Here is a 14,534-nt window from a genome sequence, read left to right as displayed (position 1 = left end):
ATCTTTGTTGTCTAGTGGTAGGAATTCCAGACAGAGCTGGGGGAAGAAATCCAGCTAGCCATTGGTCAGCCCTGCAGGGGGGACATCATTGGAGTATAAGGAGCCAAATGGACTGTTTGGGGGGTCGGAGGTGAGGCACGGCTAGAATCAAGCTAACTGCGCTCTTGGAGATGCTCGGTTTCATCTCGTCTCATCAAAGATGATACTTAGGCAGCAGTGTAGTGGAGGAAACAAGCCTGGCCGTGAATCCTGGCCTTCGTCTGAGGCACAGTTCCTCTGTGCCTCAGTTCCCTCTTCTGTCAACAGGAGCGGTAATATGACTGCCCCACGCAGGTGTGTGGGGATCAAATGAGTTCAGATTTTGGAACCGCACTTGGCAGACAGTGGACGCTCAGTGGGCGAGAGTGCTTGTCAGGCCTGATGTCACAGCAATTTCGATATCCCTGCCTCTGGGGTGAAAGGATGACAAGAAAGCATTTCCCAAGGTGTATTTCACCAAACACCCATTCGGTGGGGGTTAGTATGTGTTCTGTAAGGAGAGAAAGGGATCCTGTGGCATTTGCGTTTAGGAGAGGCGGGGCTTGTTTCTGTGGGACTTTTCGGAGATGTTAACATGCTGATGGCATTGTAAACCTCCAAGAGGAGAAGGTAGTACACCTATAGCAGAATCCTCTTTGCAATGACCACCTATTAGCGTCTCCCAGAATGCAGTTTAGGAGGCGCCAGGCAGGAATGCAGTTCTGATCATCGCATACTCCTACGCTACCTCCTATACCCCAAATCTAAACCATGCAAAGCAAGTGCTCCATGGAGGCATCGCAGGGCCTCCAGGACAGCGTAGTAGTGGATCTGGGCCCCCCAACCACTCTGTGTTCTGCTGCAGTGGAACTTCCCTCTGCTGATGCTGGTGTGGAAGCTGGCACCCGCTCTCTGCTGTGGGAACACCGTGGTCGTGAAGCCAGCGGAGCAGACTCCCCTCACCGCCCTCTATCTCGGCTCTTTGATCAAAGAGGTAAGACATCCAAAGAGAAAATATTCTGTGTCCTCAATTACATTCCCACTCCCAGGAACCAGGCCACCGTCACAAGATAAGTCTGCCCCATGGAGCTGTGCTGTGCGTGCCAGCGCCAGCCGGCTTCCGGCCGAGTGGGACGGGAATGCCTCCTGGGTTTCACTTGGCAGCTGCTCGTTCCCTCTCCTGGTTGCGGTCGCTGAGCTAGAAGAGACTCCGTTCCTCCCACTGATCCTAATGAGAATACTTTACTCTTATTATGAGTTCAAACCCATGGTTTATGACCAAATATTTTGTCTAGAGAATTTACAGGAGGGTCACTTGGGAGGCAGGTTCTTCGGGCCCTGCACGTGTGGTGTACGAAATGGTCCATTCTTCTCGTGGGTGGGTGATCTCGCCAGCTCCCCCTGGAGGGGCTACTGCTGAGCCCCGAGCCTCCTCACCAATGCTCTGCTCTCGGGTGACCGTCCTCTCCGTGGCAACCACCGCGTACGGAAATGAACAGCCCAAAGGGACACCTCCTTCCAGACACACCTGGCAATGTGTTTCAGTCATTTTGTCCCCAACTCGTATGTTGCAAAGAGTTTTAAAAAGAAACAGGAAGAAAAGAGGGATAGGAAGTAAGATCCATCCATTCCACTTCTCAGCTGGGCTAATACGACCGGAAAGCAAGACCTTTATTACGTAGATGTAAGGCTGCAGAGCCAATAATTGACCAATTTCCCACTTTCCTTTGACCCGTGATGTAGGACCTGATGACATCGTAGTAATGAGACTTACAGATTCTAAAGTCACAACTGTTTAAAAAAGTGTTTAGGAAAACTAAAGACTCAAGCACGATGTTGTAAAATCTTGCCTTACTAAAATGATGTGTTTTAATGAACACACTGGCATCCCCCAGGGGTTCAGCATGCCCCAGTGGTTCAGTATCCCCCACCAGTTCATTTTTGGTGCTCTTGGTTAATAAAGAGGACCCAGCATATGAGGCGCACCAAGCATGAATGTGAAAGAAAAGTCGCTCCCTACCTTCAGGATGTGCTGGCTCTCGGCGTGACCCAGGTTCAACAGCAGGGATTCTGAGGGAGTGAGACCATATTGCCATTTGGAACATTAATGGGGCAGATTTTAAAAATGAAAGCTGAAGCCCAGGAAGGATATTTTGCAGGTACCTCTGAGTTGGGGACTATGACCAAGGTGTCCTTTCTCCCCGCAACACACAGACAAACACACATACACAGACACACAGAGACAGACCCATATAGACACAAACATAAACACACACAGAGACAGACCCATGCAGACACACACACACAGAATGGTGCTCTGCTATGAAACGGCCACTGCCGTTTCGCTCAGAAGCCCTTTAGGGTAGGCAGGGCCGCCCAGAAGGAGGGTGTGTGCCTCGCCCTGGCCCCACCCGCACACTGGCTGACTGGGTCTGGTCCTGGGGTGGCGATAGGAACCAGGCCCAAGCTTCCAGGTGAGGGTGCTGCTCTGCTCAGGGACCTCACCCAACCTCCTCTTCTGAACACCATCTCAATTTCCTCCCAGGTGGGATTCCCTCCGGGCGTGGTGAACATCGTGCCAGGATTTGGGCCCACGGTGGGAGCAGCAATTTCTTCTCACCCTCAGATCAACAAGATAGCCTTCACTGGGTCCACAGAGGTAAGCCTCCTCGCTGACTATGGGGGACAATGGCTGTCACTGAGAATTCTCCCTTTAGAGGCTAAACTATGAGGACCCCATTTTAGTACATATTTGTACTAAAAAAATAGTACATTTTTTTAACAATCAGTTGAAAAAAAAAAGTTACTTGTCCAGTTTCCAAACTAAATAAATATCTAATTTATTTACTCAGAAGCCTCAGAAGAAAATATTAATAGATAAGATAAAATAAAAATTGAAATATCCATAGGATAAACAGCATAATCAAGGTTAAAAAATAAGCCTAAGGTGATTGACAATATTGTAGTACTGATCGTACATTTGAAAGTGTAAACTTTTGTTTCAGAAATTCCATTTTGAAGCAACTACTTAGCAACTACTATTCTCATGAGCATTCAAGGACATACTTTCCAGTATATTGTATCCATCCTATATGATGTTTTACAGCTATTACAATAAGGAAAGCTGTCCATGATCTATTGCTGAAGCACACAAAAAAAGTAAACTGTAGGAAAGTATATACTATATATACATGTATATACCATTAGTAAAAGGGTGTGTGTAGAGAAATAGAAATTGCCTGGAAGGACTCCCAAAAAATTCTTACTGTGGCCTCCTCTGGGGCAGGTCCTCGGGCATTAACAGAGTGAGGGGAGATAAAAACTTTCCCCTTTAATTTACACACATCTATATGTGGGAATTATTTCTAATGAGAAAGTACTTCTTCTGTACTTAAAAAAATAAATGGATAAAGTTTCCCAGGCAATAAGTGCTCCCATCTCCCTCCTAGTTTAGTCCAGCCGGGGGCCCAAGACCCACTCCTATGGCTGCTGGACAATAGCTGGAAGACAGGGGACTGAGGGGGATGGAGGGGCAGAGAGGGTCCTGCCCCCCGACAGCTCCTGTGTCTTCCCAGTCTTCTCACCCAACAGCAGAAGCGTCCCTGCCCCTGCCCCTGCCCCTGCCCAGCTTCCCTCTCTAGGTGACTAGAGTTACCCATGGGTCCAGCCGGGTGGGGCTTTCACCAGGCAGCCAGCCTCCTGCACAAGAAGGTGGCTTCTGTGACCCCAGAGATTGCTCAACTGACAGGTGTCTCCCTAAGAGGGGTGCTTCCCACCGAGGCCCCCAGCTGTGCCTCAGCCGCACAAGAGATCACCGGCCCACAGCAGGCTGGTTTGCTTCAGGTACTCTCCCTGGGGACAGTCCTTATCACCTGGATCAGGCCATCCACACCTCCTTCAGGCCATCACCCAGGAGCTGGCCAAGGGACTTCCCTGGCGGTCCAGCGGTTAAGACTTCACCTTCCACTGCAGGGGGGGCGGGTTTGATCCCTGGTCGGGGAGCTAAGATCCCACATGCCTCGCAGCCAAAAATCCAAAACATAAAACAGAAGCAATATTGTAACAAATTCAATAAAGACTTTAAAAATGGTCCACATCAAAAAAAAAAAAAAATCTTAAAAAAAAAATGCACTCTCACCTTAGTTTTGAGGAAATAGCCTCAGCCCTGAAAGAGCCTAGCTCTGCCTCCTGCTGGCTATCCAGCGCTAGGCCCTGTGTGCACACTGGTCTCTGAGAGTCTTCCAACTCAGAAGTTGGTGGCACCCGGCCCAAGACAAGTCACTGATGTGTGCTGGGCCAAACCCACCTCTAGCGGTGCAGGGGATGGTAGGTACACGCGGGAGGTTGGACATTGCGGTTTGGTGAGTGGTCCTTCCGTTACTTCATAGCAAAGAAATTCTCTCCCTACCCCATGGGGGCCCTCAGTCTTAGGGTGTGTTTCCCATCCTAAAGGTTAACTCCCCTATTTCCCTAATTCTCAGAGGTTCCCTCAGATTATAACAAAGGACCACACAGACCCACCTCCCCTTGGTCCCTTGAGCTGGACCAGCCTGCTGCCAGGAGGGACAGGCACCAGGACAGGTGATAGCCAGCTCCACCACTAGCCAGCTGTGTGGCCGTGGGCAAGTCACTGGGCCTTCGAAGGCTCCCCGTCCACCCCAGTATGTGGAGCAACTCAGATCCGGGATTCCAGCCGTGTCAAGGTCTGATCCGAGAGGAAATGCTGGGAGAGGCCCGGGTAGTGAGGGGACAGCATCAAGGCCCAGGGTGCCTGGGTAGGGAGGCCGCGGCCCAGGCCATGCCACACTCATGCCTCCAAGCTTGTCCAGAATGTGTGGGCCACATCCGGCTGTGTCCGAGGCTTAATGTGGTATGGTTTTTATCCTGAAGGTTGGAAAGCTGGTTAAAGAAGCCGCCTCCCATAGCAACCTGAAGAGGGTGACACTGGAGCTTGGTGGGAAAAACCCCTGCATCGTGTGTGCTGATGCCGACCGTGAGTCTCTCCCCTTCCGGGCATTGCTGGGGCTTTACAGGACCCGTAAATCTCTCCCCACTTCCTTGCCCAAATCAGAACCAATTGAGAAAGACAAGCACACACACAATGGGGATGTTTCTCCATCTCGGGTTATCCCTCCATAAATAATAGGCAGATGGAGATCCAAATGCCAGCTTTACTGCTGGTAGAAAGCTGCGTTGGAGGTGGACATGTTTCATGTGGTAGCCAGAGAGGCCACCTGTTTCTGCCCTTCGTGAGTTTGCCTTCCCTGTCCTTGCAGAGCTGGGGCCATGACAAGCGGGCTGGGGTTCTTCTCCAGAGCCCCCTGTGTCAGGGGAGAGGGGGAAGGCCAAGAGGAGGAGGAGCAGGGCATGTGCTCCCCCCACAAGCATTCATCATTCTACCCTCCAAGTCGGTACTTCCTATGATGCTTTCAGGCTCTCGAAGACTTGAGATGTTTCTTCCTTCTTTGTCTCAGATCTGACAAAACAGAGGCCAGTGGCCGGTGACCCTTAAAGATATCCTGCTGGCCTGGGTGCTGTCTCTCCCTTCACTACCTCTTTCCTGGGAAAGCCACCCTGCCCAGCAGCTTGGGGGCAGTTTGTGTCTCATGACATAATATTAAAATAGACACTCTTCTTGGTTGTCATGTCCAGAAGAGGGAAGAAAGGGCCACATCAGACATTCATCGACCTGCTGACATGGTCCGCTGCCAGATTTTTCGTGTGACTTCCCAAGTACACTAAAACACCTTTGCCTTAAAGAACAGCCTCCCCCACCTGCCCACTGGTGCCAGGAATTCCTTTCGTGGAGTACAAAGCCTTCCACTCCACATTCAGATAAGTTTGGAATTGCAAATATCCCTGAGAGAAATGACCCTAGCACAATTTCTCGCCAAGGTGTAAATAACTGGTTTCAGTTCTACTCCTTGAAGCTGGCTTTCAATGGGAGAGAGGACTGCGTGAGGAAACAAGCCCCAAGGAAAGAAAGGGAGGCTGGGTGTGAAGGTAGACTGCTCATTTTTTGCCTGGTTTGGTGCTCCCTAATGGAAGCATCATCAGTGTTGCTAGTGGTCTCTGGAGCCACATGGAACAGTTCTGGGTATTGCCCCACTGTGACCCACATTTGGAGTTCCAAAGAGCTGGACTCCTGTTTTGCATTCTTGTGCCTCCATATCTGGGTGCCCCTTCTGCACCTCAGCTCACCCTCTTTCCCTCCCAATGAGGAAAACTACAGCTAAAACACAGGACTCCTGTCTGAGGGTTGGTTTGATAAGGGTCCTGTGAGCAAGTGAGGTCATGGGCAAGTGAGGTGAGGATGTGACAAGTCTCTGTGCTCATTAGTGCAGTAAAGACACTAAGTCCTGCAGTCAGGGGACCTATTTAACCCCAAACTCCGTGGATCGAAAAATCCCCTTTCCCATCCTCTCTGTTTGGGAAGTGCTGAGCAAAATTAATTTCTGAAACGTAGCCATCCCGGGGCCTGTTTTCTCATGTGGGCAATTAGAGTTGCAGCTGTCGCCAGTCCGGCCTTAACAACTTAATCACTTCCTCTTCCCTCACCGCCCCCTCTCTCCAGTGGACTTGGCAGTGGAGTGCGCCCATCAGGGAGTGTTCTTCAACCAAGGCCAGTGCTGCACGGCCGCCTCCAGGGTGTTCGTGGAGGAGCAGGTCTATGACGAGTTTGTCAGGCGGAGCGTGGAGTTCGCCAAGAAACGGTCCATTGGAGACCCCTTCGACGTCAGGACCGAACAGGGGCCCCAGGTAACCTACTGACGTGTCAGATCTTGAGGTGCACGTCTGGGGGCTGAACCAGGCAGGCCTCTGGCCTTGGCCCTGTACAGCTCTGGTGCTCTGTAACTCCAGGGGACTCCCTTACCCACGTGCCCAGCCACTTGAGGCTTTTGTTCAGACGCTGATCAACAGTTCAATCCCATCAGGTCTTGGTAGTGTTATGAAATGGGGGTGGACACACAGAGCTCTGCTCTTTGCAGCAGATAATGCTGAGCTCCAGACCTTGGTAGAAGGGAGGCATTCCCGGTTCATAAGTCCATGTGACTGCACCCTCCAGCCAAAGGACCAACCCTTCTCTGAGCCACCAGGGTCCCCAGGAGAGAGCCTCAGGCAGAGGCTGTCTTGCCTGGCTGGCCTCTCTGCAGAAGCAAGTTGTAACCCTGGCTGAAAGGCAGCAGAGTACAGGTGGAGGCAGCAGCTGGACCCAGAGGCCTCAGCCTGGAGGCCCTTGAGCCCATGTGCATTACAGGACAAAGTGACCATCAGAAACCAAAGAATCCCACTGGAAAGGGCTCAGAGGATGGGGATACATCTCCAGGCAGTAGGAACACGTCTCTGGAGACCTGGTTTTTGAAGCTGACGACAGGATGAAAATGATCATAACCACGAGGTTTAATAACCTCTTTAAGAGGGCAGGTCCTGTATCACTTTCTTACTAAGTATGCAGTGCGGCAGATGGATAAATATTTAAAAGAGGGCAGCCTGACCATCCCATGCATTATTGAAATAGAGTTCAACAGCAGCCTACTTTGCTTGTAGCCAAAGTCCTGCTCCAGCCAGGAAATTTCAAATCACATGTCAGGACTCACCCAATTTGTGTCTGTCCCGGGAGCTGGCTACTTACCCACTGCGTTGGCACCACGTGTTTCCACAGGAAGCCATGGATCTGAGGGCAAGTTTGGCTCTGTGATTTTGTGAAAGCCACAAGCTCCTTCCAAACCTCAGTTTCCTCATCTGGAAAATAGAGTAATTGATGAATATTATGAAAATTTCAAGGCACTTAATAAGTTTTTATTTTTTAAGGGGGTGGGCATTAAATGGCAGGCTCCCTGATCTAAGTGGCAGCAAATGTCTGTTCATGACTTCAAGCCACATCAGTTAGGTCTTGCTTAACCATCTTGGCTGGGGATGGGGAAGGACCATGTGGAAGAGGTGTGTTTCTGGCTACAGTGCCCACCCCTGCCTTGCCCCGTCCCACATGCTCTGCGGATCTGGTGCCACGTGACCCTGGTGCCACGTGACCCTGGTGGAGAGAAACATCTCCACTTGTGGCCAACACTCCGCATCCTGTCAGGCCTCAACCCCAAACCCAGCAGCCAGTGACACAAAGTTGTCCATCGGCCTTGGTTGGATTTCAGGTATGAATACAGACATGGCCACAAGTCATTATCGAATCTGCTGTGATTGTAAAGCTAACCCAGAATCCGTGGGAAATATGTGAGCTGATCCCATTCTAAGGAATCCCTTTTACCCCATCATTATTCATAAGTCTCTTTCCAAGGCTTCAGGCTTGACTTTTGAAGCCAGATATAGAAATCTCTTCCAAGACAGCACGGTGGTGTTGATTTCATCAGTGCTTTTGATGCTGCTGCTGAAAGTCCTTTTGAAAACTCACTTAAGCCATCTAACCTCAGCATATTATTTTAGGATGTTGTTCGGTTTTTTTTCTGCCAAAGTGCTTTTTCATCTACATTAATAAGGCTTTACTCCAAGAGGATTTACAGCTGTCTAAATAGTTCTGTCTGTCTCATGCCTGTAAAACAGCTAGCTGACCAGATAGGTGTCCACTGCAGGCAGCCAGAACACTCCAAAATTATTCAGGTTTGTTTGGCAACTGAGCAAAGATGTGCACAGACTCACGCAGGCCACCTGGTGGGGGGCGGGGTCCTGCATCCTCTCTGTCCTCTCCTCTCCAGCAGAGCCACTCGCAGCCTTGGCTGTCCGCGGGGCCCTATTTCTCCATCTTTGGTGCTGTGCCCTGGCACAGCCTTCACTTCCCAGCAGGTTCTTCTCTCGCACTGTGAGGCACCAGCTGACATTCATGGAGGATTATTAGATCTAAACAACACATTCACACAGACTTGCCAGGAGGAGTTGAGTCTGGACGGTAGAGTTTCCATGGGGACCCACCGCTGGCTTCAGGACAGACAGTCTTGGAGGCAGAACATGGTCAGCAGCCACTGAGAGTCTGTAGTTTGATGAAGCCCCACAGGCTCTTGGTCTCCAAGGAGAAGGAGAGAGCAATCCTGGCACTTTTAACCCAAGACTTGGTTAAGACTTCCCAGAGAGAAGTTGAGGGAACCTTGAGATATTATGAGATCTGCTGCAGTTTGAGTTACATTTTAGGTGGCAGTACATACACATGGTCAAAACCCAAAAGACATATAGAGGTCAGTAGTGAAAAAGCTTCCTTCCATTCATTCATAGGCATGGTTTTTACCCTTCCGTCCATGGGTATCCTGTGTTTTTAGTTCTTAGAAGAAAATTCTCCAGAATTTCTGTATATACAAGCAAAATTGAGTATGTATACAAAATGTAATATGAATTCTGGTTTCCCTTGTTTTTACTCAAAATATCTATACACAGCACTGTTTTGCACCTTGATTTTTGTCCCCTAACAAGAAATTTGAAGAGCTTTCCATACCATACCAAACCATGGGAACTTTTTTATATGTACATAGACTTCCACTGTATGAATCCAACAGAATTCAAGTAACACGTACTGATGAGTATGTGGGTGTGTGTGGTCACGCACGGTGCCACAGAGTAGTATGTCATTCCACACATACGCAAGGAAATCCACAGGATGGATTGCCCAAGTGGTACTGCTGAGTGAGAGCACATTTATGATTTCTACAAGCATTACCAAATTACCTTCCAAAAGGATGAACCAACTTACGTTCCTACCAACCTTGTATCAGCTTGCCTGTTTCTCCAGCCTTACTAACAGAATCTGTATGGAGTTTTGCCCATCTGATAGTTAAAAATGATATCTCATTTTTTTTAATGTACATATAGAACATCTTATCATGTTTAAAGGCCATTTATATTTCCTTTTTTATCAACTGTGCATGTGCTTTGCATATTTTTCTCTTGTACTGCTGATCATTTTTTGTCACTTCTAAGAATTCTTTACATACTAGAGAGATTAGTGCTATTTCTATATGACTTGTCAGTTTTTTCCAGTTTGTTGTTTTGCCCTTTGACTTTGCTTATGCTGTTTTCACCTTCTTTTTTTTACGTACTCAAATTTATTAATCTTTTCTTTTGGCTTCTGGATTTCAAGCCATAGAAAGGCCATCAGCACTCCAAACTTATGGAGACATTCTTCCACATGAGAGAATTTGAAAACTTTTTATGACTTCATCTTTCATGATTAAGTCTTTGATCTACCTGGAATCTATCCTGGTACAAAGTGTGAGGTATGGATCCAACTTGGTGTTTTAACACTGGATCCACGTTTCATAAGATGACTGGTCAAGGGGCTTCCATGGTTTGTGCCCACCCCTTCCAAGAAAGCCAGCCTACTCCTCAGGGACAGACAGTCATCCAAATGCACCATTGGGTTTGCTTATTTTTTTATTCAAATATGCTTAAATTAAACCACTTTTTTATCTGAAAGTCACAGCTACAGCAAACCTATCTAACAAAGCTCTGTCTCTCCCAGCCAGAGGGAGGGGATTTGCAACAGGGTCAGGGTCAGGAACAGGGTTCCCACGGATTCGGGAAGAGGGATCATTTTGGGTGGGAAGAGCACTTTCCCCCTTGAGTCTCCCAGAGAGGTGCCCTTTGCCAGCCGTTCGAATACAGCATCCACAAGCTGGATGTTAGGCTCGTGGTACAGGGTGCACCCCAGCCCAGGAGACCCCTAAACAAGGTGACAGAAGATGGAGCCCTTCTGATGAGCTGGCTCCCCATCAACCAGGAGCAGCCCCTCTACCTCACCTTGCGCCTCTACTCTGTGTCCAGGGGTGATGAGTAAGGTGGTCAGCTTTACGTCTCACTTCTCTGCACTGTGGAGGGAGAATTCCAATAACTGTTGGTGCCCTAGGAGCAGGGTGCAGGGTGGCCAGTTAGAATACATGGCACCCAGTTCAAATAAACAGTGAATACATTTTTAGCGTAAGTGTTCCCCAAGTATTGTTTGGGATATGCTTATACTTTAAAAATCATTCATTGTTTTTTAGGAATTCAAATTTAATTGGGCATCCTGTGGTTTTATTTGCTAAATCTGGCAACCCTAGAAGGATGCAAGAGTTAGAACAAAGAATGTGACCACTTCAGATCTTGTTTCACCCACGGATTTGCTTAACAGCATGGAGGGGGTCAGACGTATGAATAAACCTACACCTGGAGAGGATGAGAAAAGCCCATCTCTCCCCTGCTCCAAAGAGCCCAGATTTGTGCATCGGAGGAATATTTGCATACAGGGAACATCTGGTCCATGAATTTTTTCTTGGCCAAAACATGATGGGTAGGACAATGATCACATAGGAGGCCATTGGACACATAAGTTGGTAGTCACCTCCCAGAAGGAAGCCGGGCTTACCTCTCACTGTTTTGCAGATTGACCAGAAGCAGTTCAACAAAATCCTCGATCTGATTGAGAGCGGAAAGAAGGAGGGAGCCAAGCTGGAATATGGGGGCTCGGCCATGGAAGACAGGGGGCTCTTCATCAAACCCACTGTCTTCTCAGAAGTTACCGACACCATGCGGATCGCCAAAGAGGAGGTACTGGGGCTGCAGGAAAAACCATGTCCCGTGGGGCCCTGTGCTGAGCTGGGGCCCGGGGGGTGGGGAAGGGGGCTGGGCCTTTCAAACCGGAGTCTTCTCCAGGGCCCAGGGATCCCAGAAATCTTTGTGAAGGGACTGTTTTCCTTTTTCCTGTGGCCTTTTCCCTCTCTTTAGGGGTCCTTTGGGAAGCCGTCCTGCTCCTGGGACCCCTGAGCCCTGTGTAGAGTTTGTCCTAGCCCCCAGTTCCACGCATTGCTCATCGTCTCCAGGGAACAACAATCCCTCTTCTGTCTTCTAACATGTCCTCAGGTTAGCCAAGGGTGGAGGGCCATTGCAACCTGTGCATTTTGTCAGGAATAGAGCCATGGATTCAGGGCCCAAAGCTGCCTTCAGTTCCCCCAGACCGAACTTAAATGACAGGTGTTCATTCCAAAAACGTGTTCTGGCTAGAAGTCTCTTTGAAGTTTTCCATCATGAGCATCCTTAGAAATGGTGGAAATTAAGGTGACCCCCCCCCAATAAGAGTGTAATTCTAACTGTGTCTTTCAGTGCCACTGTTAAGCTAGTTAGAAGTGGTTCCCACCTGAGTCCCAGGTGCTTGGACCCCGGAATGTGGCCTTTCGGGGCACATGAAAGAGTGAATCACTGCCGAAGTCTTCCTGCTTCGAGCCTATTATACACTTTCTCCTTGAGATTTTTATGGGTTACTAACTGTACCCTGATGGCATGAGACTCAGCTCTTTAAACCTCTCTATGACAAGCTCCATAGGAACCAGGGCAGGTATTTCAGCAGGCTGACCCTCTCCTGCTGGGCTATGGTGCCGAACATTGAATCAGTTACAAGCTCCTTTCAAAATCACCTTTAAATGTTCAGCCTGTAGCTCTTTCCTTTCCTTTGTTATGTTGTAGATGGTGAGGAACACTGCCTCATTCCCTCCCCTGGGAGTTATTAGGGAAACATTTTAGGTCATCTTCATTGATAGAAAATGCAGCACCAAGAGACCAGGACCTGCAGTCTGTGCCTGCAAACACCCTTCACAATAACTTTCCAAGAATGACTGCCAAGGTTTTGTCTTCAGTGCATCCCAGCATGCAGGGGCTCCTCCAAAGCTTGAAGCCGGGGCTTCTAGAAGCCCTGACCACATTGAGAGAGCTTCGACCCAACGTATTATTTTGGTTGTTATTTTTTATTTTTGTTTAATTCAGTCTTTCCCTTCAGATTTCAACCATCACACAGCTAAAAAGATGTTTGGACTCTCTCCTTCAGTTATCCTCTTCGTGCGTGTGAGCACTGTGGGTGTTTTTGAAAAAAGCATAAACGAAGGAAGTGCCTGCTCAGGTCATACATGCTTCATTCCAGCAGCCTCTCACTGCCATTCTTCCAATTAATCATAGATTTTTGGACCGGTGCAGCCAATACTGAAGTTCAAAAATATCGAAGAAGTGATAAAAAGAGCAAATAGCCTTGAATACGGACTAACAGCAGCTGTGTTCACAAAAAACCTCGACAAAGCACTGAAGCTGGCTTCCGCGTTAGAGTCTGGAACTGTCTGGTGAGTAGAGCATGAGTGCTCGGCCCCCTGAGCTGCCGGCCAGCTGGCTTCCTTACCCTTCTGTTAACAGAGAGCTTTTAGTCGTATATTATGTGCCAAGCACTGTCTAAGCACTTTGCTCCATCCTCATGACCACCTTCTGAGAGGGGTACTGTTATCACCCCCATTTCACAGATGAGGAAATCAAGAGACAGAGAGACTGCGTGACTTGTCCAGGGTCACACAGCTAGTACGTGGCAGAGCAGAGCTCAGGACCAGCTGTCCAGCTCTGATGCCCATGCTCTTGACCACCGTGTTGGGCCACCCCTTATTTTTTATTCTAATTCTAAGAGCAGCACATGCTCTTGTGCAAAGTATGGATGAAAGTCCCTGTTTCACCAATAATTCTGCTGATTACACTATCCTCATTTTAAAGATAATATTAGAAGATAAATATGAATTGGAGGCCAAGAAGCAGGAGAACTTTGAGGTCAGGCCTGTCTCATTTCAGAGCTAATTCTTATTCCCTTCGCCATAATTTTCCTCTCCCTTTTTCTCCCTTTGTCATTCCCTTCCTACCCCAGTGAGACGCTTTATACTTCAGAATATTCAATTTTAGTTTCTGGTGGTAAGAGCAAGAAGGCAGAGATCAAAAACACTGTTTTCATGGTTAAAACCTTGACAAAAGGTCATCCTTTAGGTGACGCTCTACACCAAGTGCCTAGTAACTGCAACACCTGAGGTCCAGCTTGGTCTTCTCCTGGTGACCCTGAGCCTCTCTTTATTCTCTCTCCAGGATCAACTGCTACAATGCCATCTACGCACAGGCTCCATTTGGTGGCTTTAAAATGTCGGGGAACGGCAGAGAACTGTAAGTGTTTCTGTCTCTCCATGCCTGTCCGCAGGGCCGACAAAAGATACGCTAGGTCCGCAGTGTATGGTGAATGGTGGCCCGCCCTCCAGTCCACTGAGCCCTCCCCTGTGCTGTGCTTTCCCCCTGGGCTGGGCCGTGTCCCCCATCTTCTCTCCCCTTCCTGCCCTTCCCTACCCTCATCCTCACGCCACCCCAGGACCGACCCCCAGCCTCAGCATATGTGTCCTCCCCAGCACCCATCCCATGTGGAGATGTTCAGTAGGTACTTGACCTAGGCCCACTGCAGGACAGGGCAGAGCTGGGAAGTGCACTTTCCACCAGACGTGGGATGTCATTACTCAATCAAACCCTGGCCCTCAGCAGGGAGGATGGGCTCTCTCCCAGGTCAGGCTGTGGCCCTTCTGCCCACTAGCAAGTTCCCAGGGACAGACCGTGGGTGACTCTCGCTCCTCCTCAGTGCCTCTTCAAAGGGATACTGCAACATGCCAGGCCTCCGAGCCTCTGTCAAACCCACCACACACTCCTTCATGGTGCCCTTCTGTCTTGCCCTTTGGGAGGCTGTGCTCCATAGACCTAGACTAATGGAT

General features: G+C 49.0%; 1 protein-coding gene across 2 annotated transcripts in view; it reads left to right on the top strand.

The window, feature by feature from the left end:
• ALDH1A3 (aldehyde dehydrogenase 1 family member A3) overlaps nt 1-14,534 on the top strand; it is a 35,450-nt gene that overhangs the window by 14,298 nt on the left and 6,618 nt on the right. Inside the window, exons 6-12 of one of the 2 annotated variants that reach the window (XM_082450219.1) lie at nt 884-1,012; nt 2,564-2,677; nt 4,909-5,011; nt 6,593-6,777; nt 11,374-11,538; nt 12,937-13,094; nt 13,870-13,944. In XM_082450219.1, coding sequence (XP_082306345.1) covers nt 884-1,012; nt 2,564-2,677; nt 4,909-5,011; nt 6,593-6,777; nt 11,374-11,538; nt 12,937-13,094; nt 13,870-13,944 — 929 coding nt within the window. The remainder of the gene's footprint in view (nt 1-883; nt 1,013-2,563; nt 2,678-4,908; nt 5,012-6,592; nt 6,778-11,373; nt 11,539-12,936; nt 13,095-13,869; nt 13,945-14,534) is intronic. The other variant, XM_082450220.1, reaches the window with a different exon arrangement.

Source organism: Balaenoptera physalus (assembly GCF_965194825.1).
Source record: "Balaenoptera physalus genome assembly, chromosome: 2".
Classification (NCBI taxonomy): Eukaryota; Metazoa; Chordata; class Mammalia; order Artiodactyla; family Balaenopteridae; genus Balaenoptera; species Balaenoptera physalus.
The sequence above is the reverse complement of the archived record's forward strand: the minus strand, read 5'-3'. Positions and strand labels throughout refer to the sequence as shown.